The sequence below is a fragment of the Pan troglodytes genome, chromosome 1 (assembly GCF_028858775.2).
Source record: "Pan troglodytes isolate AG18354 chromosome 1, NHGRI_mPanTro3-v2.0_pri, whole genome shotgun sequence".
Lineage (NCBI taxonomy): Eukaryota > Metazoa > Chordata > Mammalia > Primates > Hominidae > Pan > Pan troglodytes.
Window position 1 is genome coordinate 185,036,392 of NC_072398.2, and position 26,619 is coordinate 185,063,010.

Below are 26,619 nucleotides of genomic sequence, written 5' to 3' on the forward strand. Positions count from 1 at the left end.
CGTTTCTCTGACTACTCCAGTATGCTGGTTTCTTAACAGCAGGACTCTCTAGCCCTAAGCCCATCCTATCTACCAAAATGAGGCCATCAGGATCAGCAATGGCTCCTCCTCTTGTGGCATCTAGGGACATGAAAGAAAAGCTGCTGCCTTCTAGATGCATTCTCACCTCTCAGAGTCCCAGGGTCTATATAACAAGCATGACTACTACAGATAATTCCTCTTTCTACGTGGGCCAGAAGAGGAAGCCAAGGTTTTCCTCAGCTGAGCAATCAGTTAGCTATGTAAATGGCAAACTCCAAGGGGCTTCACCACCAACAACTCCCCCCATGCTGCTCTGGGCAAACAATCTTCACTATGAAGCAGTAATAAGCAGGTATGAAACACTGACCAAGGAACTGAGGACACTCAGGCTTTAGGCTGAGGACTCAGGAAAGAGTCTAAGCTGAGTCAATGCGAATAAGGGTAATTATCTGTACTTCAGGGTAAAAAAAACAGATAATGAGGAGAAAATTATTTTGTGTAAGTACTGTAGTTAATAAAGGGAAGGAGAATCATCTTTTGCAAACTCCTAAGAAAATAATGAATCTAGGTGATAATTATCAATGGCCACTACTAACAAAACAAGGGAGAGACTTGACATTACCCGCCTCCTGACAGATATACACTGAACCAACTGTTAAGTATTCTACCCACCCCCTCAACCCAACCAAACCACAATCAGGTCAAGCCCCCAGTTTATAGGAAATACAGAGCTCATAAGAACATGTCAGAAAAAAACCTCTGAAGGATGCAATCAGCAAAATCCAGAATGTGGGAAAGTCTACAAGAACAAACAACTCGGTTTCTGCAACAAATAAATTGCAAGGAAAAAAAAAAAGAAGGTGAGAACACCCTAGATTAAAATAAACTTTGCAGTACAGCCTGGGCAACACGGCAAGACCCTATCTCTACAAAAAATAGAAAAAATTAGCCAGGCTTCTGGTGCATGTCTGTAGTCCCAACTACTTGGGAGGCTGAGGTTGGAGGATTGTTTGAGCCTGGAGTTCAAGGTTGCAGTGAGCTGTGATTGTGCCACTGCACTCCAGCCTGGGCAATAGACAGAGACTCTGTCTCAAAAGGAAAAAAAGAAAAGAAAAAAAAAAAAGAAAGAGTGATCAGACATCCCAATTATTTTATTTAACAGGTTTATGTCTGTTGTCCCAGTAATATTAACAATCCTCTTTCATTATATAAAATTTCCTAGTTTAGACACTAAATTGTATCACCACTCTACTTAAGAGATGTATTAACCAAATACACTGTGCTGACATAGTTTGGCTACTGATTCCAAAAAACCAACTGCAAAAAAAATTTGAACATAAACTGGATATTTGATTACATTGATAAACTATTGTTTTAGGTGTGGTAATAATACTGTGATTACATTTTTAAGGAGTCCTTACATTTAGAGATACAAATATGTATAGATGAAATGACATAAAATTTGAGATTTGCTTCAAAATAAGCAAGAGAGACAGAGAAAGAAAATAGGTGGGGATGTAGATGAGATAGTATACCATGAGCTGACAATGTAGACGATACTGGGGATGTAGTATGAGTCTTTCTACTTTTGAACATTTTTGAGATTTTTCCATAACACAATGTTAAATTTAGTAAATAAAATTTTCCTAGTTCTAGAAACAGAAGTATCCTAGAAAGCTTCAGCTTCCTGCTCTTAGGCAAGTATTGCAGGAAGTCAGGGACCCCAAACAGAGGGACCGGCTGAAGCCATGGCAGAAGAATATGGATTGTGAAGATTTTATGGACATTTATTAGTTCCCCAAATTAATACTTTTGTAATTTCTTATGCCTGTCTTTACTGCAATCTCTAAACATAAATTGTAAAGATTTCATGGACACTTATCACTTCCCCAATCAATACCCTTGTGCTTTCCTATGCCTGTCTTTATACTTTAATCTCTTAATCCTGTCAGCTGAAAAGGATGCATGTCACTTCAGGACCATGTGATAACTGTGTTAACTGCACAAATTATACAGCATGTGTTTGAGCAATATGAAATCTGAGCACCTTGAAAAAAGAACAGGATAACAGCAATTGTTCAGGGAATAAGAGAGAGAACCTTAAACTCTGACCGCCGGTGAGCCAGGCAGAACAGAGCCATATTTCTCTTCTTTCAAAAGCAAATGGGAGAAATATCGCTGAATTCTTATTCTCAGCATGGAACGTCCCTGAGAAAGAGAATACGCGCCAGGAGGTATTGGCTTATAAACAGCCCCCCTGGGCGTGGCCTGTCTCTTATGGTTGAGGCTGCAGGGGTGAAATAGACCCCAGTCTCCCATAGCGCTCCCAGGCTTATTAGGAAGAGGAAATTCCCGCCTAATAAATTGTGGTCAGACCGGTTGATCTCAAAACTCTGTCTCCTGATAAGATGTTATCAATGACAATAGTGCCCGAAATTTCATTAGCAATTTTAATTTCGCCTCGGTCCTGTGGTCCTGTGATCTCGCCCTGCCTCCACTTGCCTTGTGATATTCTATTACCCTGTTAAGTACTTGATGTCTGTCACCCACACCTATTCGCACACTCCCTCCCCTTTTGAAAATCCCTAATAAAAACTTGCTGGTTTTTGTGGCTTGTGGGGCATCACGGATCCTACCAATGTGTGATGTCTCCCCCGGACACCCAGCTTTAAAATTTCTCTCTTTTGTACTCTGTCCCTTTATTTCTCAAGCCAGCCGACGCTTAGGAAAAATATAAAAGAACCTACATGATTATCGGGACAGGTCCTCCGATAGGCAAGAGCAACCATTTGGCATCTAGCCATACAGGATTATATCTTCATTCAGGGTCACCTGGAGCCAGGGTCTATGAAAAACTATCTGTCGCATATAAGGGTTCCTGAAGTTAAAGCACAGCTACTAGTCTTCATTATTTTACCTTTTCAATGAAAAAACAACAACAAAAAAAAATCAAAAAACCTTCCCTTCTCTAACAAGAGAATCACTTCTTCTGAAGATACTCTCAAGATGCACTTTCCCTGCTGTAAGAGGAGAAATGAAATACCTTAAAACCGTTCTGATGGACTTTCCTCATTGCCAAAAAATGGTCTTTTAGAAAGAATGTAATTCAAAGTGTTTTTCATTTCAGTCCATGTCCTGCTGAGCCCCAACAGGCCAGTTTTCAGCAGAAACAATTAGTGAGAATGCATGAGAGGGCAGGAGGGCACCCAGCTGCCACTGCCTCACCTAAGCCAGTAATGGAGCTTCTGCAGTATGGACATATGGTAGGCAATACATAGAGTTATCCAAGGGATAATAAGAATATGAGAAAAGTAATAGAAGCAAAGAAAAAAGTAATGGAAGCAAAATGAAGTGCTAAGAATTAGCAACATCTGAGTCTCCCAACAATGGAAGCAGCAAAATAACCAGTCTAGCAGCCCAGGTAATATTCTAATCAATTGTAGATGTACTGACTCACTTAATTCTTACTATAATCCTTGAAATACTATTGTGAGTCCCATTTTAATAATGAAGAGAACTGAGGTAGAAAGAAGTGAAGTAATCTGCCTACCACCACTATGCAGCAGGGCCAGGATAAGAACAAGTTCTGGGAGATGTTCCTCTTTTGAAATTACTCTGAAAAGCAGTTGTTTAAAAAAAGACAAGACAAGAAAAGCAGGTGTTGGTAAAATGAAAATAGTGCTTTCTCTTTGGCAGGAAATAATTTTGACACTACCAAAAAGGGGTTTCAAAGGTTGCCTAGTTCTGGAGGAGGCCCAAAGGAACACCTGTCCATTTGCCACGCAAGTCTACCAAAAGTCTCTCATACGTGTGACATAGGAGGTGCCAGAGAACTAAATTGGTACCAATGGATGAAAGCTTTGAGAGTGAACTGCTTGTTGCTGAAGATGTTCAAGCAAAGGCTGAATAGCTTTTTGCTAGACATTGTATGGAAGAAATTCCTATGCAGTAGGAAGCAAGCTAAAGCTAGAATGCTTCCAATATAAAAATCACTCTAGTAAGGATTTCCTGCTGCAAGCCCTCCTACTTCAGGGCTGACAAAGTCTATGGCAATTCAAAACTGATTCAAAACCTAAGTCATTCTGTGTTCCATTAAGCTGTTAACATCAAACTTCTCTCTCCAGCAGGCCTACAGCTGGGCCAGTGAATAGCCAGAGACATAACTGCCTCCTCTCTTCAAGGACACCACTTACAACACAAAGTCAATCTAGCACTCTTACTCTAAAAATGCAACACCCCCATCTGAGTGCCAATCAATACTCTGGAATCATTTTCTTAGAAGACATGCAAATGGAGTAAAGGTTAGTGGTTATTTAATTTAACCCAAATCACAATGAAATTTATTATGCCTCTTAAGGTTTATCATACCCATCTGAGACACTTAAGAGCTAGCATCAACGTTTGTTTATAACAGACTCATTCCTTCCAATCAAGGCATAAAACGCAATGTATTACAGAGCTAGAGTGGGTATCATTTCAAGACTGTATCTTCATTGTCCTTCAAATTATTACGGGCAACAATTTGTAAGGTCCTAAGACCATCCCTAAGATGCAGTCAATAAAGAGGCTTAAGACCTTAAGCAGGGCTAGTCCTCACTACACTATGATGCAAGGGGACACTGTTTTCCAACTCTCTGGGGCAATGCAGCCAAATGCCTCAATAGCTGTGTTGGTTTACTAGGGTTGCCATACATAACCAAGTATCACAAACTGGGTGACTTAACCAACAGAAATTTATTTCCTCATAGTTCAGGCTAGAAGTCCAAGATAAGGGCATTAGCAGGGTTGGTTTCTTCTATGACCTCATTCCTTGGATTGTAAATGGCTACCTCCCTTTGTCTTTGCATGGCCTTCCCTCTGTGCTTGTCTGTGTCCTAATCCCCTCTTCTCGTAAGGACACAAGTCATACTGGATTAGGATCTATCTCAAAGACTTCATTTAACCTTAATTGCCCCTTTAAAGATCCTGTCTCCAAATACAGTGACGTTCTGAGTTACTAGGGGTTAGGACTTCAACCTATACAAATTTTAGTAGAACATAATTCAGCCTATAATAGTTATACTCATCAAATTTAAAAAAGAGAGATAAAAAAGACATCCTAATATGGCCACTGACATGACTCTGGCTGCAGTGGGGTACAGGAGCAGGCTACGGGTCCTCAGGTGCAGATGCCGAGGTGGGCAGTCCCTGGAACCCGCCCCTGGAAGTCCCCCCTCCTAGTTCCCTGTCTTCTGGAACTCAGAGTCAAATTCACTGCCAGTAGCACTCAATTTTCAGTTCTTCACTTATGCACATTGTTTACTGGAACCATTTTTCTCATCTTTCTACTTTACTTGCTTATTTGCTTAATAAATTGAGTAAGAGAGGTTCATCATAAAGATGTTGCAGAATGGAGGTTCATCACCGTTTTCATTAAGCACAGATTCTGTCCTGGACTGTGAATTTGAGTACAGAGAACAAAACTAAATTAATAGATGACAGTAATGAGCAGGGGTAAAATGGAATGACACAGGCCTAAAAAAACAGAGGGATTTTTTTGCTGAGTGTGGTGGCTCATGCCTGTAATCCCAGCACTTTGGGAGGCTGAAGTGGGCAGGTCACTTGTCAGGAGTTTGAGACCAGCCTTGCCAACATGATGAAACCCAGTCTGTACTAAAAATACAAAAATTAGCCAGGTGTGGTGGCAGGTGTCTGTAATCCCAGCTACTGGGGAGGCTGAGGCAGGAGAATTGCTTGAACCTGGGAAGCAGAGGTTGCAGTAAGCCGAGATCATGCTACTGCACTCCAGCCTAGGTGACAGAGTGAGAACTTGTCTCAAAAAAAAGAACAGAGGTTTTCACAAGAAGGTAATAAAGGTAATGACCTAGAAGTGACAACAGACTGTGGGAATACCAATTCCCACCCCCAGGATTGGAGGATTTATTAAACAATGTTATTAATACATCACCTTGGGAAAAGATCCAAGGCTGCAAAAACTACTTTGGTTCAGAACGTATGATATTACATAATGAAAATATCTCAGATGGAGACATGGAACAGTGTGGTTGTTAAGAATGTGATCTCTGAAGCCAGACTACCCAGGTTTCTATCCCAGTTCTGCCACTTATACAGCTGTGTTATCCTGAGAAATTTATTTAATCTCTCTGCACCCTCGCTTCCTGTGTGAAATAAGTACAATGATAATCTCTCTCACAGAACTGGTGTGAGAAGCAAATGACCTTTACATTTTAAAGTGCTAAGAACAGTGCCTGGGAGCTAGTAAGTGCTCAGAGTTTGTAAATTTATTAAATAAATTCTCGATTGCATATGGTTCATCAGAAACATTACAGTGATGGCAGCGGCAGCCCGTCACTGCCATGAAGCAGTCACTGCCGTGACGCCGGCTGCGGTGGGGTACAGATGCAGGACACGGGTCTTCCAGTGCAGACGCCAAGGTGGACAGTCCCTGGAACCCTCCTTTGGAAGCCCCCCCACAAGCCCACTGCCCTGGGAACCCACCCCTGGGAACTGCCACAATTGGGCCAGGCTAAGCTGAGCCGTCCGCCAGTGGGAGAGAAGTGCACAGAGGAACAGGCAGAGAGGGGCACTAGGGCAGAGCTGGGCCCAGGGTGGTCCCGCGCTTGCACATGGGGCACAGAGGTCTGGCCCAAGACACAGAGCTGGGGCCATGCTTCAGGGGCCCAGGGTGGGAAGTGAAAGCGGCACCCCACAGCAGCAAGTACAGCATGCCCACATTGTTCACCAGCCCCATGGAGCAGATCACCATGTAAACAACTGGCACGGTCACCACCAGGAGCAGCAGACTCGATGCGTTGGAGCAGCCCAGCACCTGGCCCAGGACAATGCATTGGACCTGGAGCCCTTGCCCAAGACTGCTAGGAGATGGAGCTGGGGCTGCATGCTCTACAGAGTCGGTGGGAGCCAGGGAAAAGTGGGAGCCCCACCTCTTCGAGTTGGTGGGGTGGGAGCCCCCCGGGTGCAGCCGCCACCGCCCTGCTGCAGCTTCAGACCCAGGCATCTCTGAACTCTCGGGCCTAGGAAGGCCCCTGCCCCTCGCAGGCTCAGAATCGTCCACTCCCGCTACCTGGCTTCTCCCCTCTGTCGGTGCCTACTCCAACCTCGGAGCAAAGTTGGGACCCAGCCCGGGAGCTGTCACAGCCCAGCTGAGTGTGCACATGCTCGGGGCAGTGCTGACATGCCAACCCCCTTGCCACTTTGGCCCCCTCCAGGCTTTGGGCACTGACAAGCATGGGAAGGAGGCTGAGGGGTGCACTGAGGACAGCCCAGTGCTGGCCTGCAGGCACCCCTTAGCATGAACAGACTGGTCACCATGAACAGCAGCAGGAGGCAGACAGGCTCCTGGGTGGAAAGAAGCTGGTCCACAGTGAAGACCCACCTCCAAGCCAGGGAAAGCCTGAAGCCTGGGGGCTGGGTCGCCAGTCCCAGAAACCGCAAGGGCAACTTGTGGTGCTTTTCCCTGGGCCCACCCATGGCTGCCCATGGACCAACCAGCATGCACTTCCTCCCCTATGAGGCCCATAAAAACCCCTGGACTCAGCCAGGCTTGGGGAGAGGAGGGAGGGACCATAGGGAGATAATGGGACCACCTGCCTCAGAAAGGAGCCACCCACTCCAGGACCTCCTCTCTGCTGAGAGCTGAACACTCAACGGGAGGACCTGCCTACAGATAGGAGCTACCCACTGCGGGTCCCCTCTAAGCTATTATATCACTCAATAAAGTTCCCCTTTGTCTTGCTCACCCTATATTTGTCTGTGTACCTCATTCCTTTTGGATGCAGGACAAGAACTCGGGACCCACCGAATGGCAGGGCCAAAAGAGCTGTAATACAAACAGAGCTGAAACATGCCCCTTGCTCAACACATTGTGGGCAACAAGAAGGAGAGAAGAGAGAAGGAGAGAAGAGCTGCAGCCCTTTGGAGAGACCAGACCTGAGAGCTCCCCGAGCCTGAGCTGTGACTCCTGCTTTGGGGCCTGGTGGCTCCTAAAGTCTCCAAGTTTCTGGGCACCACCGCGTTCCCTTGTGCCAGCTGTGGAAGTTGCTTGCGCGGCACCTGGTCCCAATGCAGCCTCACAGTGAGCTAGCACCCATGCCAGCCCTTGGAGCTAGCCGCCCTGCTGCAGCAGTTGGCATGCCTGACTGCGTGCAGTGGCCGGACCCTATGCTTGCTTGCCACACACCCTTCACTATTCCGCTCCAGTCTCTTTGGAGGCATGGGATCCAGGCTGGTAGCTTGAGGCAAGTGCAGCCTGCTGGGCCAAGTGGGCCCAGCAGGCCTGAGCAAACAAAGCTCAGGCAAAAGCGCCACCAGCCACAGAGGTTTCTAGCTAGAAAAGCAACACCTCCCAGGATCCCGTAACAACAGCTGAGGGGTTAAGACCACAGACATAGGCTGGGCGCGGTGGCTCACACCTGTAATCCCAGCACTTTGGGAGTCCGAGGTGGGTGAATCACGAGGTCAGGGGTTTGAGACCAGCCTGACCAACGTGGTGAAACCCCGTCTCTACTAAAAATACAAAAATTAGCTGGGCGTGGTGGCAGGTGCCTGTAATCCTAGCTACTCAGGAGGCTGAGGCAGGAGAACTGCTTGAACCCGGGAGATGGAGCTTGCAGTGAGCCGAGATTGCGCCACTGCACTCCAGCCTGGGTGACAGAGTGAGACTCCGTCTCAAACAAACAAACAAACAAACAAAAAACACCACAGACATTGGAGTAAGATACTGTGGGGTTGAATGGTAGTTTCTACTACTTATTAATAACTTCCTTAACTTCTCTGTACTACAGTGTCTTCATCTATAAAACAGATTTACTCAGATTATCCACCTCATCAAAAAAAAATGAACATGTGTCACCCACCTCATCAGAGTATTTTGAGAATTAAATTTAACAAATGTAAGTCATTTTAAAAATGTTAAGACATAGTAAATGCTCAGCAAATGTTACCTATTCTTATTCTTTTGACATTACATTTTCCAACTTTTCTTGACTAAGGAAGATAAAATAATTTTAAAATAATCTGCTTCTATTGGGCTTATGCAACGTGAATCAGTCAACCAATAATCTCATAAAGCAATAAGAACAACTGATGATAGAAGCATGAGCTCAAAATATTAGCAAGACTAGACTTCTGCTTCTCATCATTATGGGGAATCAGAGATCAGATTTACCCTTGCACCTTAAAAACAAAAAAATTAGATGAAATATATGAAACAATAGTTTGCAGACACTGGACCGATGGGAAACATGCAAAATAAGCCCTAAGACTGCATGCCTAGGAAGCAGCAAAAGGGGGTACTCAAACAGAGTCCAGCAGTCTCCCTGAGTTGAGAAGACAGAGTTGAGAACTTGGGGAGGCTAAGGTGGCTAGAATTTTCAAAGCAGGGTACCAGAGAAGACAGATATACAGAGGGGAACTCTGGAGATCTGCAGGGGCTTCCTCTGAGTTTTTAGCTGAATATCTATCAGCATATGTGGATAAGGAAACTATCCAAGAACATGAGCAGGTACCCTCTTCAAGGCTAAGGACGCAGAATCGTTCATGCTCCCATCAGCCTGAGTGGAAAAAACTCACAATACATGGGCATCAAATAGAGTACTCAAAGTATTGCCTCAGTAGTAAGAAAAAATTAGCCTCAAGTGCTGCCCTGGTCTCACCAAACAAAGCCTGAAAGTATTCCTTCAAAGGATCAAACAATTTCTAAATAACTGCATCCCAGATTCTCAAGAATGTTTAAAGGAATATAAAAATATCTAGCAAACAACAAGCTAAAATAATCTTGTCATATCAATGAACTGGCACTTTGCATGGCATGGATACAAAAGAAGAATGGAATGAAGCACTAATACAGTGACCACACATGTTAGCAAGTCTATGGGAAAAAAAAAAAAAAAACCATGAAATTTAACAAGCTCCAAAGCTGTAAGATGTTGCTCCAGGTTGTGTGTTCTGAGACCATAGTCATCAAGAGATACTCAAAACCATGTGCCAGGACTGGGTACATCTTGGGGGCTACCCAACTTACAATCTTTCTCAGCCTCATATGCCAAGCGCTAGTACGTCTAGAAGAGGTGCCTTCTGAGAGAAGTTAGCCTCTAACATTGTCCTATGTCAGTCTATCACTGTCCCAAACTGTCTGTGGAATTTAAGCTCCTATATCAAATAATGTCACTTAAATCTGTGTGATACATTGTGCTTCACTTAAACTTTTAGTTTTTCAGGTTACTATTCTCTAACAAAAAGCTTAACAAATACCTACTGATCAATCACGCTTTCCTTTTTTAACATTTTTTTTTCAACTGGCTTCTAAGATACTTCTCCTAGTCCTTGTTCCTGAATGAATAGCTAATTCATTTTAGTCTAATTCCTCACTATCGCCCCAACCTCTAAAACTTGCCCCAGAGCTCAATCCTTGGATATCTCTTCCTCCTCTAACAATTCTACCTTTAAAATAATCCCCAAATCTGACCACTTCTTATCTCAATCATCATGGGTTCAAATAACCATTGTCTCTTACCTAGTGGCCTTCTAACTATAACCAGAGTGTGTTTTTTTGTTAGTTTTTGTTTTTTTGACAAGGTCTGGCTCCAAGGCTGGAGTGCAGTGGTGTGATCTCAGCTCACTGCAACCTCCACCTCCCAGGCTCAAGCCATCCTCCCACCTCAGCCGCCAGAGTAGCCGGGATTACAGGCACGCGCCACCATGCCCAGCTAATTTTTGTATTTTTTGTAGAGATGGGGTTTCACCATGTTGCCCAGGCTGGTCTCGAACTTGTGAGTGGTCTTGAACTCAAGCAATCCGCTCACCTCGGCCTCCCAAACTGCTGGGATTACAGGTGTAAGCCACTGCGCCCAGCCCAGCGTGATCTTTTGATCTACGTCAGATCATGACATTCTTAATTAAACCTTCCAGTGGCTACTTATCTCACCCAGCATAAAAACAAAAGTCCTGGCCAGTAGTGGTGGCTCATGCCTGTAATCCCAGTGCTTTGGGAGGCCGAGGCGGGTGGATAACCTGAGGTCAGGAGTTTGAGATCAGCCTGGTCAATATGGTGAAACCCTGTCTCTACCAAAAACACAAACATTAGCTGGGTGTGGGGGCAGCCGCCTGTAATCCCAGCTACTCGGGAGGCTGAGGCAGAAGAATCACTTAAACCTGGGAGGCAGAGTTGCAGTGAGGAGAGATTGTGCCATTGCACTCCAGCCTGGGTGACAAGAGTGAAACTCTATCTCAAAAAGCCTCAAAATTGTTTAATCTGGCTGCCCACTACACTTCAGGCCTCATTTCCCAATACTCACCACCTAACTTATTCTGTACCAGTATCACTGGACTCTGTTGCACAAAGAATACATGGAGCAAGCTCCTAGATCAGGCCCCTGGCACTTCATGTTGCCTCCACCTGGAACACTCTTCTTCAGATATCTCCATTCAGGCTCTATGACTTCCTTCAGGTCTTTTATGTCAACTTACCACTGAGGACCTACCTGACCACCTTATATAAAATGTCAAGCCCTGGCCTCTACATTCTCTTATCCTACTTTATTTTTCTCAGAAGCACTGTCTATCCGTTATGTTACATATTTACTCATTAACTTGTCTCTCTCCACTAGAATCTAAGCTCCCTGAGGACAGGGATTTTATTGCTTTATGTTCACTGCTTTGTTTCCCATGCCCAAAACAGTGTCCTAGCAGATAGTACGTAATCAAATAATGTTGAATATAAGAAAAGGAAGGCAGAAAGAAATGGGAGAAGGGCAATTTTCCTCAACCTGAACAAACCATTTAACTTGTTTTGGACTCAAATTTTCCCATCGTGTAAAATGTGAGGTTTGAACTTTTTTACCTCCTATGAGTTCTAGCACTCTGCCATGCTATGGGGTGGTCACAGGTCATAGTTCACAAGGCTGTCCAATGGTCAGGATGGGCACACAACTTATAATAGCCTCAAAAATCCAAGTACTGATAACCTACCCTCCTTTCTCCTGACATTTTGAATACAACAGAAATCTGTGATATTTATTTTACTCTTCTCTGTGACAGAACCAAGACTCTTACTCCATTTCTCCCCATTATTAAGGAGTAAGGTATGGGTTTTACCATTTGGCCAGAAGCAATTGTCAAGGCCCAGATTCACAGCAAGTTTCCTTACCTCCACGGCAGTGGGCGGCTGGAACAAGGAGTGCCAGGACTGCTGTGGGCTCGTGGGTTCAGGAAAATGGCAAGAGGAGAAGTAGCCAAAGCACAATCAGCACTAAATGGGACTTTAGTGAGGAAGAGGGCTGGAGCGGATGTGGGTGAAAACATGTGCTGGTTTACTTCAGCTCCTCGGCAAAGGGTAGAGATTCTGACAAGGTACCACAATAGGAAAAAAACAAGGTCAGTGATAACTTTTCAACCAAAAAGAAACATATTCAAAGTGGCTTGGTTTAGGCAAAAAGCTCAAGAAAAGTAAGTGGTCAAAAATCATTCTCCAATATCATACTTCAGTACCAATGTTGGTACAGGATGACAACAGAGACAAAAACTTAATCCATAAAATTAAAATACAACATTTAAGATTTCGCTATTCAACATATTTGTTGTTTATTTTTATTTTTTGAGACAGAGTTTTGCTCTTGTTGCCCAGGCTAGAGTGCAATGGCACGATCTTGGCTCACTGCAACCTCTGCCTCCTGGGTTCAAGCGATTCTCCTGCCTCAGCCTCCCAAGTAGCTGGGATTACAGGCATGCACCACCACACCCAGCTAATTTTGTATTTTTAGTACAAACAGGGTTTCATCATGTTGGTCAGTCTGGTCTCGAACTCCTGACCTCGAGTGATCCACCCGCCTCGGCCTCCTAAAAGTGCTGGGATTACAGATGTAAGCCACCGTGCCCAGCCTGAAGTATTTAGAATTGGTTTCTGGGCAAACCAAACACTGCAAATTTACTACATCAATTAGCAGGCAACAGTTAATATTTAATATTCAATGACTAAAACTTCCTAAAGAAATGTATATGTCCCTAAGAGTAAAACATTCTGAATAGTTTATAAATTATTGATTATATCAACAATAATACCAATTTGTTTAGCTAACATTTCTCTAATGAATGTATCAGATAATGTCAGTTAACTATGTATTTTGCTTCTACTTAAATTTTAGATTCCCAGGTTATTTTTTCCCATAAAAACAATCTAGCCATTTTGATATGTTAAGTCCTATCGAAGATTATTAAATAAATAAGATCATTAGATTGAAAACAGGTAATAAATACAGATTTCTAATTTGCCACCATTAGTAGAAATGACACATGATAAAAATAATAAAAATAATATTCATAATATTTAATTTGCTACCTTATTGGCATGGCTTTCTATACACACACCATTATTTAATTTCCAAGGTAAAAAAATTACTTAAGTATCACATAAGTACCTGATCTAATTCAAAATGATAACATTGTTAGTTTCTCGTATTGTTATTTCTGACTGTTTATAATATGGATACAGTGACATTCTACTTGTGCTTGCTTACATATATTCAAAGGAAATCTTCACTTTCCTAGTCATTATAACTCTAGTGGTCTTCAGTTTACTTCTCAGGTGGGTACACAATATGGGGTAGTAACAGGATAGAAAATAGGAGGGCACACAACTATTTAAAATTACAGTTATGCCCACATTTCCACAAACTCAACATTTTTTTAAAGTTAAAAGAAGTAAAAATGTTAATTTTAAGTTAATTTTTCATTTTCAAAAAGAATTTTCACTCTTCCAAAGAACTATTTCAAAGTTAAGCTCCTTCATATATATAAGTTAGAACTAATTAGAACATTAGACAGCACTTACTTGTTAACCTGAATAATATGCTTGTACAAAATTTTGAAGCCTTAAGTCTTATCACATAAAATGAGGTTTAGACATTTTGTTCAATATATAATTGAAATTATAAAAATCTATGTAAGCCAAACTTCATTTTCTTTCTTTTTTTTTTTTTTTTGAGACAGAGTCTCACTCTGTCACTCAGGCTGGAGTACAGTGGCGCCATCTCGGCTCACTGCAAGTTCCGCCTCCCAGGTTCACGCCATTCTCCTGCCTCAGCCTCCCGAGTAGCTGGGATTACAGGCGCCTGCCACCACGTCCGGCTAATTTTTTGTATTTTTAGTAGAGACAGAGTTTCACCGTGTTAGCCAGGATGGTCTCGATCTCCTGACCTCGTGATCCGCCCGCCTCGGCCTCCCAAAGTGCTGGGATTACTGGCGTAAGCCACCGCGCCTGGCCGGCAAATTTCATTTTCTTTTTGCCCCTAATTACTACTCTGCAAACTGGTTATACAATGGGTCTAGAGTCTAAAAAGGATTGTTTGAAACAGGAAAAGGTGATATACAAACTACTTATTAGCTCCTCAGGGGGTATTTTTCTAACTCAAAGTCAGTAAAACAGAGAAAATGATTACCAACAGCAGTGTACCCACATTTGAAGAGCATGATTTGCCAGGTATGGTAATCTCAGCACTCTAAGAGGCTGAGGCAAGAGGATCATTTGAGCTCAGGAGTTCCAGACCAGCCTGAGCAACATAGAGAGACCTTATTTCTACAAAAAAATTAAAAAATTAGCCAGGCTTGGTGGTGCATGCCTGTGGTCCCAGCTGCTGAGGTGGAAGGATCCCTTGGGCCCAGGAGGTCAAGGTTTAGTGAGCTGTGATAGCACCACTGCCCTCCCGCCTGGGCCATAAAGTAAGACACTCTCAAAAACAAAAACAGAACCATGATTTTTGACCATTTAAGTTTTCTTAAGCTACAAACTCCATTTAAAAATTTTTAATTTTGTTAACAAGTGACCTTTACTTTAAATAACACATTAGTTGATGAAGTCTGTTTTTAAATGGTCTTTTACTTCTGTGTCAGTATGGTAACAAAAGGTTTTTTTTAAAGTGTGTCAATACTACAACTATATACTTCAAACAAATCCTGTTTCTCAAGGTCTAATAGAATCATTAATTCAATCAATAAGCATCCACGGACACTGAAGGGCAACATCACAAAGGAAGCCCACTGAAGAAGCCTGTCTGTCTTGGGGCAAGCAGTTTGACTCAGGAAGAAAATCTGAAGTACACTCCCTTAGCCCTGTGGGTTAAACAAAGGCAGTTCAAGACAGATAATTGAGGTGAAATGGATTCTAGGTCTCTTCTTTCACTGGTTCTCTAATTTACTGATGAATTCACTTGGCACTTCTTCATTAAATAAGCCTGAGCTGCTCTTGGAAAAGTCACCCTGAAGAGGAAGGCTTCTTCCACTCCCAGCTTTGATATTCTCACCTAATAAAGTTTATTTCTATATTGGCCAATATAGAAATAAAATAGAGGTCACACCCTAAAGGACCCATGCTTGAATCTGCAGGGGCAGATCTGAGGTCCTGACCTGACAGGCCATGGGCAGAAATACAATGCCCTCTCTAGTCAAAGGAGGAGGTACTTTTTGTTTCCATTGGTTTCTCACATTCATGGGGTTTGTATTTGCAGCCTTGACACTAACTTTAAATAAACATTTGCTTTCAAGGGAAGAAAATAATTGTCTTCATTTTTTTACCCAGTTCTCCAAGTATTCAGGAACCCCTAAAATGACATCTAATTCAGTTTCTGGAATTGGAAACCTCATATGCCCCTGCCAAGGACCACTGTTTTGACCTTGAATTAATCAAGCCAGCTCAGCCCTCTTCCTGACAGGCATCTCCAAAACAGTCTTCATCCAAATAAACGAAGCTGTGTTAGTTGGCATTAGTTTTTTTTCCTGACATCTGCCAGTTTCCATAGAGACCCCAACCTCCTTACTGAATCCGCAGACATGGTGCTCCCAGTCTCTCTCGCCTCCGTTTCATCATTCTCCTGGCTACTCAAGTTTTGCCCTCACACTGGAGTCTTGGTAGGAAGTTCTCTCACACAAGGGGTATGCAGTTCTGTCAGCCAAAGGAAATTATAAAAGCTTCCCAAACTTACGGCAAAAATTAAAGTACTTTTCTTCAAAAACATGATCTTCAGAACACCCCTCCCATCCCCCCACAAAAGACCTAAGAGCCCACGAGGCAGCAGTGGGACAGTGACAAGTTCCAGATCCCAAATGAATCAGCTGTCCTCTGATCTGCCTGACATCATTCACACTCAGCCACCAACAAATCAGAGCTACAGAAAGCACCTTGTTCCTGCGTCAGTGACAAGCACCAAACTCCCTCCCCCACAAATCAGTTGCAACCTCCAACCCTGAGGCTTGGCGGCAGTAAAGACTCTGGCAGAAATTATACATAGCAACTTGAAAACTCACACTGTGTCAGAAATACTATTAACCCAGAAGGCATGGGCCAGGCTAAACAGCTGTTGCAGTGGGCAAGGGACTGGAAGAAACTGGTAAAATAATGAGCGAAGACTATGTGGGCGTTTCTGCAGCATTATTCATTCTCAAACCCAAGCCTGAAGGAAGACTACAGGGCTTTAATGTTAGGGCTCAAAGCACAGTCATAATTCAAATGCCGAATCTGACCAACTTAACTAAACTGTACTCCTTCAGACAAAGTTCAGTGCCATTTTTTGTTCAATTTCTATTACTCTCTAATCATTCTTGTGGTAAGAAAAGCCATAAGGAAAGTTAAGAAAATAAGCCCAGAAACTAGCTTAATTTCATCCATTAATGTTTAAGGTAAGTTGCAGAAGACCTCTATTGAAGGGTAAGCTAAGCATACTTCTGTATGCTTTGGTTTCCCCACCTGTAAAATGAAGATCATTAAGGTACCTAATATATAGGTTGTGGTGAGGACTAATACATGTAAACAGCAAAGTGCCTAGCACAGAGAAAGCACTATAAAAGTGTTAGCTATTACTGTAAGTCTTGCCCTCTTGGAGCAATCTCCCAGTCTAAAGGAAGAGATTAGTCCCAACAAATAGGAAGACATCTGAGAAAAAGAACCTAGACTCAAGAAAACCAAGTGATCAAGTAAACTGTGGAGCTAAACCCTGGCAGCTAAGAGAGCCAAAGAGAAGCAAGTCTTGTCCCCTGCTTCAGAGGCTCTGCCAACTCTGAGGGGCTTCTCTCATTCACCTAGATGACAAAGCATATCAAACTGTTTTTTCTAGGGTAATGTTCAAAGGACTAATTCATAGGCAAACCAGTGCTTTTTCAAATGTGGGTCACACCTCTTTAGTATGACATTATATCAATTTAGGAAGTCAGGATCAACATTTTCTAAAAAGGGAAACTACCTGCACACAAAAAGTACATATACAAATGAAATAGAATAGAAAAGAAAATATTAGTCCTTCGCACACAGTAAGGGTAAGCACTGTTTTGTGAAATGTGTGTTTATGACATCCATTACTGAAATACATACAAATATACAAATGTGTGATGCGTCATAATGTAAACTTTATTTGTTATTGAGGTCAAAGTCTAAAAAGTTTGAAAGCCACTGTTCTAATTACCCAAGCAAACTCACCCACCTAGTAGCCACAGGCCCTCACTTTTCCTCTCCATGTATTAGTCCAATTATTCAGCCCTCTCAGCACCCTCTTTTTTTCAGAATCCCCAGTTCAGTAGCAGGTCCTAAAGATAACTAGAACACCTTAGAAATCTAGCAGTTCTCAACAAGTACTGGCTCCTACTTTGGAAAGCCTTGTGATGATATCAGGGTCAGTTGCCAAAAGCCCCAACCTTGGGTCTATCCTCCCATCCCCAGCTAAGGCTTGCAGTTATGGCTGAATCCTAAGTTTCTACTCAATATTCTCCAATTCTCTAATACCCAAGACCAGGCTACATAATAATAATAATAATAATAATAATAATAATAATAATATAACAATAATAATAATGACATAACAGCAACCAACATTTATTAAGTGCTTAACTATTTATTAGGTTCTATTCTAAGCATTTTACACATTAATATTCATGTAGTACTCATCATAGCCATATGATATATGTACTATTATTCCATTATTATTATTTTTAAAATTATTATTTTTTAAAGACACAGAGAGGTTAAGATCATGCCAATGGTATGTAGAAAAGTAGCATTTCCTCAATATGTTGGCACCTGGTTACCTATATATGAATTATACTAGCCAGAAGTGTTCCTGTCTTCAGCCAAGTTGGTAAACTGGAGCAGTCTAACTCTAGTTTCCAATGCTATAAATCACTGCGCTTTACCTTTCAGTAGAAATTTCTGACAACAGCAGCAAATGGATTCTTTCTAGCCTGCTCTGCATATATTGAAGAGCAGTACTATTGCAGAGCAGTACTCCTTGGGTGGAGGAGAGAGAACACGGAGCTCCTTAAATAATGCCAAAGTGAGAAAATATTTGTTTGATTTTTAGAGAATGAAAGCCATATTTTACATCCTTTATCTGACCAAAGAAGATATTACTTTTACCTCCAGGTAACACATCCCCACACAGAGTACTTTCTTTAGTGGCATTAGAATCCATTTGTGCCAATATTCCTGTGACTTTGCCAGGACTAGGAAGGCCTAACATTTCCCTGGGACTGGTGACAGGGCTCAATAATTTGCAGTATGGTGAAAGAAACACCTGCCTTCTCTTATTCATTCACACATTTATTTATTGACTGTAGAGCCAGAAGAAAGGCCTCTGCTATGGGCTTCTCATTTAGAGATCCTGCAAAATAACACACACACAAAAAACAAATTCATTAAAGAAATGGGGTTTCCTCTGTCACAAGATTCTGCACTGGCAAAGCAGAACCCTAAAAATCCATTCTTGTAAATTGTACAGTTCAGACCACAGGAAAACCTTTGTCCACATATTTCTTCCCATGTCCTTTAAAAGAGAGGCAACTATATCAGAACGCCATTTGTGGGCTGTGAAACTGCAAACTTCAGAGAACTCTGCCTGAGATTATGAAATATTTGAGCAGCACAGGGTGTCAGAATAAAAGACAAGACAAATTAACTGTTATATCCTTCCTGTCAAATAACATCAATATCATAGATACCTTTCCTAAGAAAGTATTGTCTCCTAACAGAGTCAAACATCCATTTATTTGATTTCTTCCTGTTCCAATTCACAGTTCTGAAGGTACTCATAATTTAGCTCACTATTCCTAACAGTAGCACGCAGCAATTGAGGAACATTTTGCAGAATTAAGGAATTCATATTACTAGTAAATGTATTTATATGCAGGTCTAGAAATGGCACATGTAAGGCAAGGAACCAATTTATTACACTGATAAATGGTTGAACACTTAATGCTAGAAATACAATTTATTTTTATAAAAATATGTACTTACAAAAATTTTAAATTCAGCTTATTTAAATTAATTTTGAATATTTAAAAGAAAAATAACTTTTAAAAGAATAAAAAACTTCCATTTTTTACGCTTTATATTTTTGATGAGAATATATTCAAACTTTGTACTCTGTGGATATAACTACATCTTATTTTTAAATCCTACAGATCACTGAAAATGAGTACGTTGTGATCCCAACATAGACAGAAAAATAAGACAGTGGAGCTTAGAAGAGGAAAAAGAGAAAATCTACAAATAAGCTAGTCTGCTTAAATTTGGGAAAAAAAAAAACTGCACACAAAAAGTACTTACACAATTACTATCACTGAAGATTGGAAACACAGAAAATAAACCAGAGTATTCAAAAAAGACAAGTAGCTGGGCACAGTGGCTCATGCCTGTAATCCCAGCACTTTGGGAGGCCGAGGCAGGCAGATCTCTTGAGCCCAGGAACTCGAGACCAGCCTGGCTGAGGCAGGAGAATCGCTTGAACCCGGGAGGCGGAGGTTGCAGGGAGCCGAGACGGCACCACTGCACTCCAGCCTGGTCGACAGAGCGAGACTGTCTTCAAAAAAGAAAAGAAAGGGCCAGGTGGGGTGGCTCACGCCTGTAATCCCAGCACTTTGGGAGGCAAAAGTGGGTGGATCACGAGGTCAAGAGATCAAGACGATCCTGGTCAACATGGTGAACCCCCGTCTCTACTAAAAATACAAAAATTAGCTGGGCGTGGGGGCGCACGCCTGTAGTCCTAGCCACTTGGCAGGCTGAGGTAGAAGAATCACTTGAACCCAGGAGGGGGAGGTTGCAGTGAATTGACCACACCACTGCACTCCAGCCTGGCGACAGAGCCAGACTCTGTCTCCAAAAAGAAGGAAAAAAAAAAAAAAAAAAAAAGATGATATAGAATGATGGTGTGATTGTTCTTAAAAGCATAATATTACATATACAATATTTAGCCAGATTCCCCTCTCCTCCGATGGTTTAAAAATAGTCACAGAAAACAATGGAAAATTTATAGGTTTAACGTAAATGATATTGAAAAGTAACGTTAAAATGGCTGCACATATAAGATAGATTTTTAAAATGATAAAACAGTCACTGCCTATGATAAAGCCTTAAAAGAAATTATTTATTTAACTGGTAATAAAGTGAGAAAAAAATACCTAACTTTTTAAAGTAAATATTATTCAGTTCTATAGATTATAACAGGGACAAAAGTCATGTTAAACAACAAACTTTACATACTGTCGAGTTACCTAAAGAAGAAAACAAGAAAGTAGAAATAAATGAGAATTTTATAGCTTTACATTTGATGTAAAAAGTACACGCTTTGTCTTCAGTGAGAACTAAAGAAAAAAAGTTTCGATTTTAGGCAGGGACCTAAAGATTGGCAAACTTCCAACTGTAACTATGACATTACCGAAAGAGAACTAGCCATTCTACTACAAATTACCATAAGAATAGACAAAATATACAATGTAATAGTTTTCAGGCACTGGGACACATGTAATGCAAGAATGAAAACCCAGAAAGAAGGGAAACTCAAAAGTCAGGCTGCTCCCTCCTCAGCTGCCTGGGAGCAATTTTCTTACAAGGGCAGACAGCTAGAGTTCAAGCAGAGCACAGTAGTTCCACTAAGCTGAGGAGGCATGGGCTAGAGTTCAGGTAAGCTAATCAAGCAGACATTGCATGTTCACCAAGAAAGACCACATGCTAGGCCATAAAAAAAGTTTCAAGAAATTTCAAAATATTGAAATTCCATAAATTATGCTGTCTAACCACAACAGAATTAAATTAGAAATCAACTACAATAAAATATAAAATCTTCCAATATTTGGAAACGAAACCACATATTTCTAAATAATCTATTGGTCAAAGATGAAATGACAAAGAAAATTAGAAAATATTTTGAATTACACTATAATAAAGACACACATACCAAATTATGGAATACAGTTAAAGGAGTGCTTAGAGGCACATATATAGCTTTAAATGCTTATATCAAAAAAGGAAGACCTGAAATCACTAATCCATACCTCTGCATTAAAAACTTTAAAAAGTCCAGGGAGGGATAGCATTGGGAGAAATACCTAATGTAGATTATGGGTTGATGGGTGCAGCAAACCACCATGGCATGTGTATACCTATGTAACAAACCTGCACGTTCTGCACATGTATCCCAGAACTTAAAGTATAATAAAAAACAATTTAAAAAAACTTAAAAGTAAATTAAATTCAAAATATAATAAAGAAAAGAAAGCAGAAATTAGGAACAGAAAATAGAAAAAATTAACAAAACCAAAAATTGGTTCTTTGACAATATTAATAAAATTAATAAAACCACAGTAATAGACATCAAGAAGAAAAGGAGAGAAAACATAAATCATCAATATCAGAAATAAAAGATGAGTTATCACAACAAATCTAAAGACAGCAAAAGAATAATAAGAGAATAGCAGGAACAATTTATGCCAATACATTCTATAACTTATTTAAAATAGACAAAAAGTTCAAAAAATAACTTACCAAAACTGACTTTAATATAGATGTGCATTATGCTAAGTGACATAAGCCAGACACAAATGAATAATATTATATGATTCCACTGATATGAAGTATTTAGAAGAGGCAAATGCATAGAAAAAGAAAGTAGAACAGAGACTGCCAAGGCCTGGTAGAACAGAGACTGCCAAGGCCTGGGGTAAGGGAAGAAGGGTGTTACTGCTTAATGGGCACAGAGTTTCTACCTGGGACCATGGAAAAGTTTTAGAAATAGATGGTGACAACAGTTGCATGACATTGTGAATATAGTTAATGTCATTACATTGTATACTTAAAAATGGTTAAAATGCCAGAAGTTGAGGCACAAGAATTGCTTGAATTTGGGAGGCAGAGGCTGCAGTGAGCTGAGATCACGCCACTGCACAGCCTGGGTGATAAGAGCGAGACTCTCTCTCAAAAAAAAAAAAAAAAAAAAAGTTAAAATGGCAAATTTTGTTATATATACCTTGCCATAATTTTTAAGACTTTAAAGAAATTAATTCAAAAGGAGTTAAGATTCAAACATAAAAGCTAAAATTACAAACTTCTAGAAGAAAACATTGGAGAAAATCTTCATGATCTTGGGATGGGCACAGATTTCTTGGACAGAATGAGTGAGTACTAACTATAAAAACTCACAAAGAACATCAAAATTAAGACCCTCTGCTCTTTGAAAGACATCCTTCCAAAAAGGAAAAGACAAGCTGGAGAAAAATAAGTCACAATATATATAGTGATGCATCACTTAACAACAGAGATACCTTCTGAGAAATGCATTGTTAGGCGATTTCATCATTATGTGAACATCATGGAGTATACCTGCATAAACCTAGATGGTATAGCCTACCACACACATAGGCTATATGGTATTGTATAGCCTATAGATTGCTTCCAGGCCGCAAACCTGTATAGCATGTTACTGCATTGAATACTGTAAGCAACTGTAACACAATGGTAAGTATTTGTGCATTTAAACATAAAAAAGGTACAGTAAAAATACATGTAAAAGACAGAAATGGTACACTTGTATAGGGCACTTACCATGAGTGGGGTTTGCATGACTAGAACTTGCTCTGGGTGACTGAGTGAGTGGTGAGTAAATGTAAAGATCTAGCACATTACTGTCTACTACTGTAGACTTTATAGAAACATTGTACACTTGGGCTACACTATTTAATATTGCATAATAACATTATATAAACATATAATAATATAATTATTATATGTTACAAACATATAATTATATATTATATAATTGTATCATATAAAATAACATTATATAATATAATTATATAATAATATATACAACATTATATAATAATAACATATAAACATTGTACACTTAGGCTACATTATTTTTTTAACAATAAATTAATCTTAGCTTACTGTAACATTTTCACCTTAAATTCTTTAAGTTTTAACTTTACCCTTAAAACACATATTGTACTGCTCCACAAAAATATTTTTGTTCTCTACATCTGCAGGCTATAGGCTTTTTATTTTTTAATTTTAAATTTATTATTTCTTTTTAAATGTTTTTGCCAAAAATGAAGACACAAACATACACTTTAGCCTAAGTGTACACAGGGTCAGGATCATCAAGATGTCACTTTCAGCTCCTTTATAATCTTATGGGATCACCAGTGTCTATGCAGTCTGTTGTTGACCAAAACATTGCATGGTATTGCATGACTATATATATCTGACAAAATATCTGTATCTGAAATATATAAATAACTTGTACAACTCAATAATTTTTTATTCATTTTTTTCAAAATAAGCAAAATATCTGAACACATTTCACAAAAGATTCACAAATGGCAAATAAGGACATGAAAAACATATTCAACATCATTATTCATCTGGGAAATGTAAGTCAAAACCACAATGATATACCAGTATACACTCAATAAAATGGCTCAAATCTGATCATAACAAGTTTTGATGTGGACGTGGGCCAACTGGAACCCTCAACATCCCTAGTAGGAAAGTACAACAGTATAAACATTTTGGAAAATTATGTGGCAATTTTTTAGAAACTTAAACATACACTTACCAGTTACCATTTGATGGGGGTTAGGGGTAGTATCCTAAATCTAAGTTTGGCGTGTTTTTTTTTTTTGAGACAGAGTCTTGCTCTGTCTCCCAGGCTGCAGTGCAGTGGTGTGATCTCAGCTCACTGCAAGCTCTGCCTCCTGGGTTCACGCCATTCTCCTGCCTCAGCCTCCCGAGTAGCTGGGACTGCAGGTGCCCGCCACCATGCCCAGCTAATTTTTTGTGTTTTTAGTAGAGACGGGGTTTCACTGTGTTAGCCAGGATGGTCTCAAACTCCTGAGCTCGTGATCCGCCGCCTTGGCCTCCAAAAGTGCTGAGATTATAGGCGTGAGCCACCGCGCACAGCCGGCTCTTTCATTTTTTAAAAGATTAAACATGCCTAGAATCCCAGCACTTTGGGAAGCCAAGACGGGCAGATCACTTGAAGTCAGGAGTTCGAGACCAGCCTGACAAACATGGTGAAATCCAGTCTCTACTAAAAATACAAAAAAATTAGCCAGATGCGGTGGCGCATGCCTGTACTCCCAGCTACTTGGGATACTGAGGCAGAGGAATCACTTGAACACTTGAACCTGGGAGGCGGAGGTTGCAGTGAGCTGAGATGGTGCCACTGCATTCCAGCCTGAGTGACACAGCAAGACTCTGCCTCAAAAAAAAAAAAAAAAAAAAGATTAAACATATTTTAGTCAAAAGAGTTTTCATGCACCAGATACTACAACAAAAGTAACTTTGTGACCAGGTGCGCTGGCTCATGCCTACAATCCCAGAACTTTGGGAGGCCAAGGCAGGAGGATCACTTGAGCTCAGGAGTATGAGACCAAGATGAGCAACATAGGGAGATCACCTATTTATAAAAAAGTTAAAAAAAATTAGCCAGGCATGATGGCATGTCCCTGTGGTCCCAGCTACTTGAGAGTCTGAGGTGGGGGACTCACTTGAACCCGGGAGGCTGAGGTTGCAGTGAGCCATGATCACACCACTACACTCTAGCCTGGGCAACAGAGCAAGGCCTCTCTCTCAAAAAAAGTGGCATTGCAATAAAATACACAAAAACTAAAAGCAAGAAAATGACAGTCTGGGTTGGGTGCGGTGGCTCGTGCCTGTAATCCTAGCACTCTGGGAGGCCAAGCAGGGTGGATCACTTGAACTCAGGAGTTTGAGACCAGCTTGGGCAATATGGCAAAATCCCATCTCTACAAAAAATACAAAAATTAGCTGGGTGTGGTGGCATGTGTCTATAGTCCCAGCTACTCAGGGGGGCTAAGGTAGGAGTACTGCTTGAGCCCAGTTCAAGGCTGCAGTGAGCTGTGATTGCGCGAATGCACCCCAGCCTGGGCAACATAGCCAGACCCTGCCTAAAAAAAATTTAAGGCTGGACACGGTGGCTCATGCCTGTAATCTCAGCACGTTGGGAGGCCGAGGCAGGTGGATCACCTGAAGTCAGGAGTTCTAGATCAGCCTGGCCAACATGGTAAAACCACACCTCTACTAAAAATATAAAAATTAACCGGGCATGGTGGCAGGCGCCTGTAATCCCAGCTACTCAGGGGGCTGAGGCAGGAGAATCGCTTGAATCTGGGAGGCAGAGGTTGCAGTGAGCTGAGATCACGCCATCACACTCCAGCCTGGGGGACAAGAGTAAGCCTTCGTCTCAAAAAAAAAAAAAAAAAAAAATTAAAAATTAGCTGGGTGCAGTGGCACACACCTATAGTCCCAGCTACTAGGGAGGCTGAGGTGGGAGGATCACTTGAGACCAGGAGTTTAAGATTGCAATGAGCTATGATACTGCTACTGCATTCCAGCTTAGCCAACTGAGACCCTGTGTCTAAACAAATAAATAAGCAAGCAAGAACATAGGAAAAGTGGACTTTCATGATGTATTAGTTTTCTATTGCATAACAAATTAGCAAAAACTTAGCCACCTAAAACAATACACATTTACTATCTCACAGTTTCTGATTCAGGAATTCAAGTACAGCTTAGCTGGGTCCTTGCTTAGGGTCTCTTAAAGCTGCAAGCAAGGTGTCACCTGGGCTATGTTTTCATATGGAGACCCGATTCAGGAAGAATCCACTTCTAAACTCATTCTCATGTGCACACAGAACATTCTCTAAAATTGACCACATGTTCGGTCATAAAGCTAGTCTCAATAAATTTTTCAAAAATAAAAATCATTATCAACCATCTTCTCAGACCTCATGGAATAAAATTAGAAATCAACATCAAGAGGAACTCTCAAAACCACACAAGTACATGGAAACTAAACAATTTGCTCCCGAATGACTTTAGAGTAAACAATGAGATTAAGGCAGAAATCAAAAAATGTTTTGAAATAAATGAAAATAGAGACACAACATACCAAAACCTCTAGAATACAACAAAAGCAGTGTTAAGACTGCTAAATTAAGTTTAGGCCAGGCACAGTGGCTCATGCCTGTAATCCCAGCACTTTGGGAGGCCAAGGCGGGAGGATTGCCTGAGCTCAGGAGTTTGAGACCAGCCTGGGCAACATGGTGAAACCCTGTCTCTACTAAAAATACAAAAATTAGCCAGGCGTGGTGGTGAGTGTCTGTAATCCCAGCTACTCAAGAGGCTGAGGCAGAAGAATCGCTTGAGCCTGGGAGGCAGAGGTTGCAGTAAGCCGAGATCACACCACTGCATCCAGCCTGGGCAACAGAGTGAGACTCTGTCTCCAAAAAAAAAAAAAGACAAAA

At 41.2% G+C, this 26,619-nt stretch overlaps 1 protein-coding gene across 13 annotated transcripts in view; it reads right to left on the bottom strand.

Moving 5' to 3' along the window:
- MAST2 (microtubule associated serine/threonine kinase 2) overlaps positions 1 to 26,619 on the bottom strand; it is a 236,294-nt gene that overhangs the window by 108,421 nt on the left and 101,254 nt on the right. For 5 of the 13 annotated variants that reach the window (XM_016962021.4, XM_063781248.1, XM_063781218.1 and 2 more), the window contains exon 5: positions 12,188 to 12,382. The exons of 4 other annotated variants lie outside the window; for them this stretch is intronic. In XM_016962021.4, the coding sequence (XP_016817510.2) occupies positions 12,188 to 12,382 (195 nt within the window). 4 more of the 13 variants (XM_063781240.1, XM_063781238.1, XM_063781239.1 and 1 more) reach the window with 4 other exon arrangements.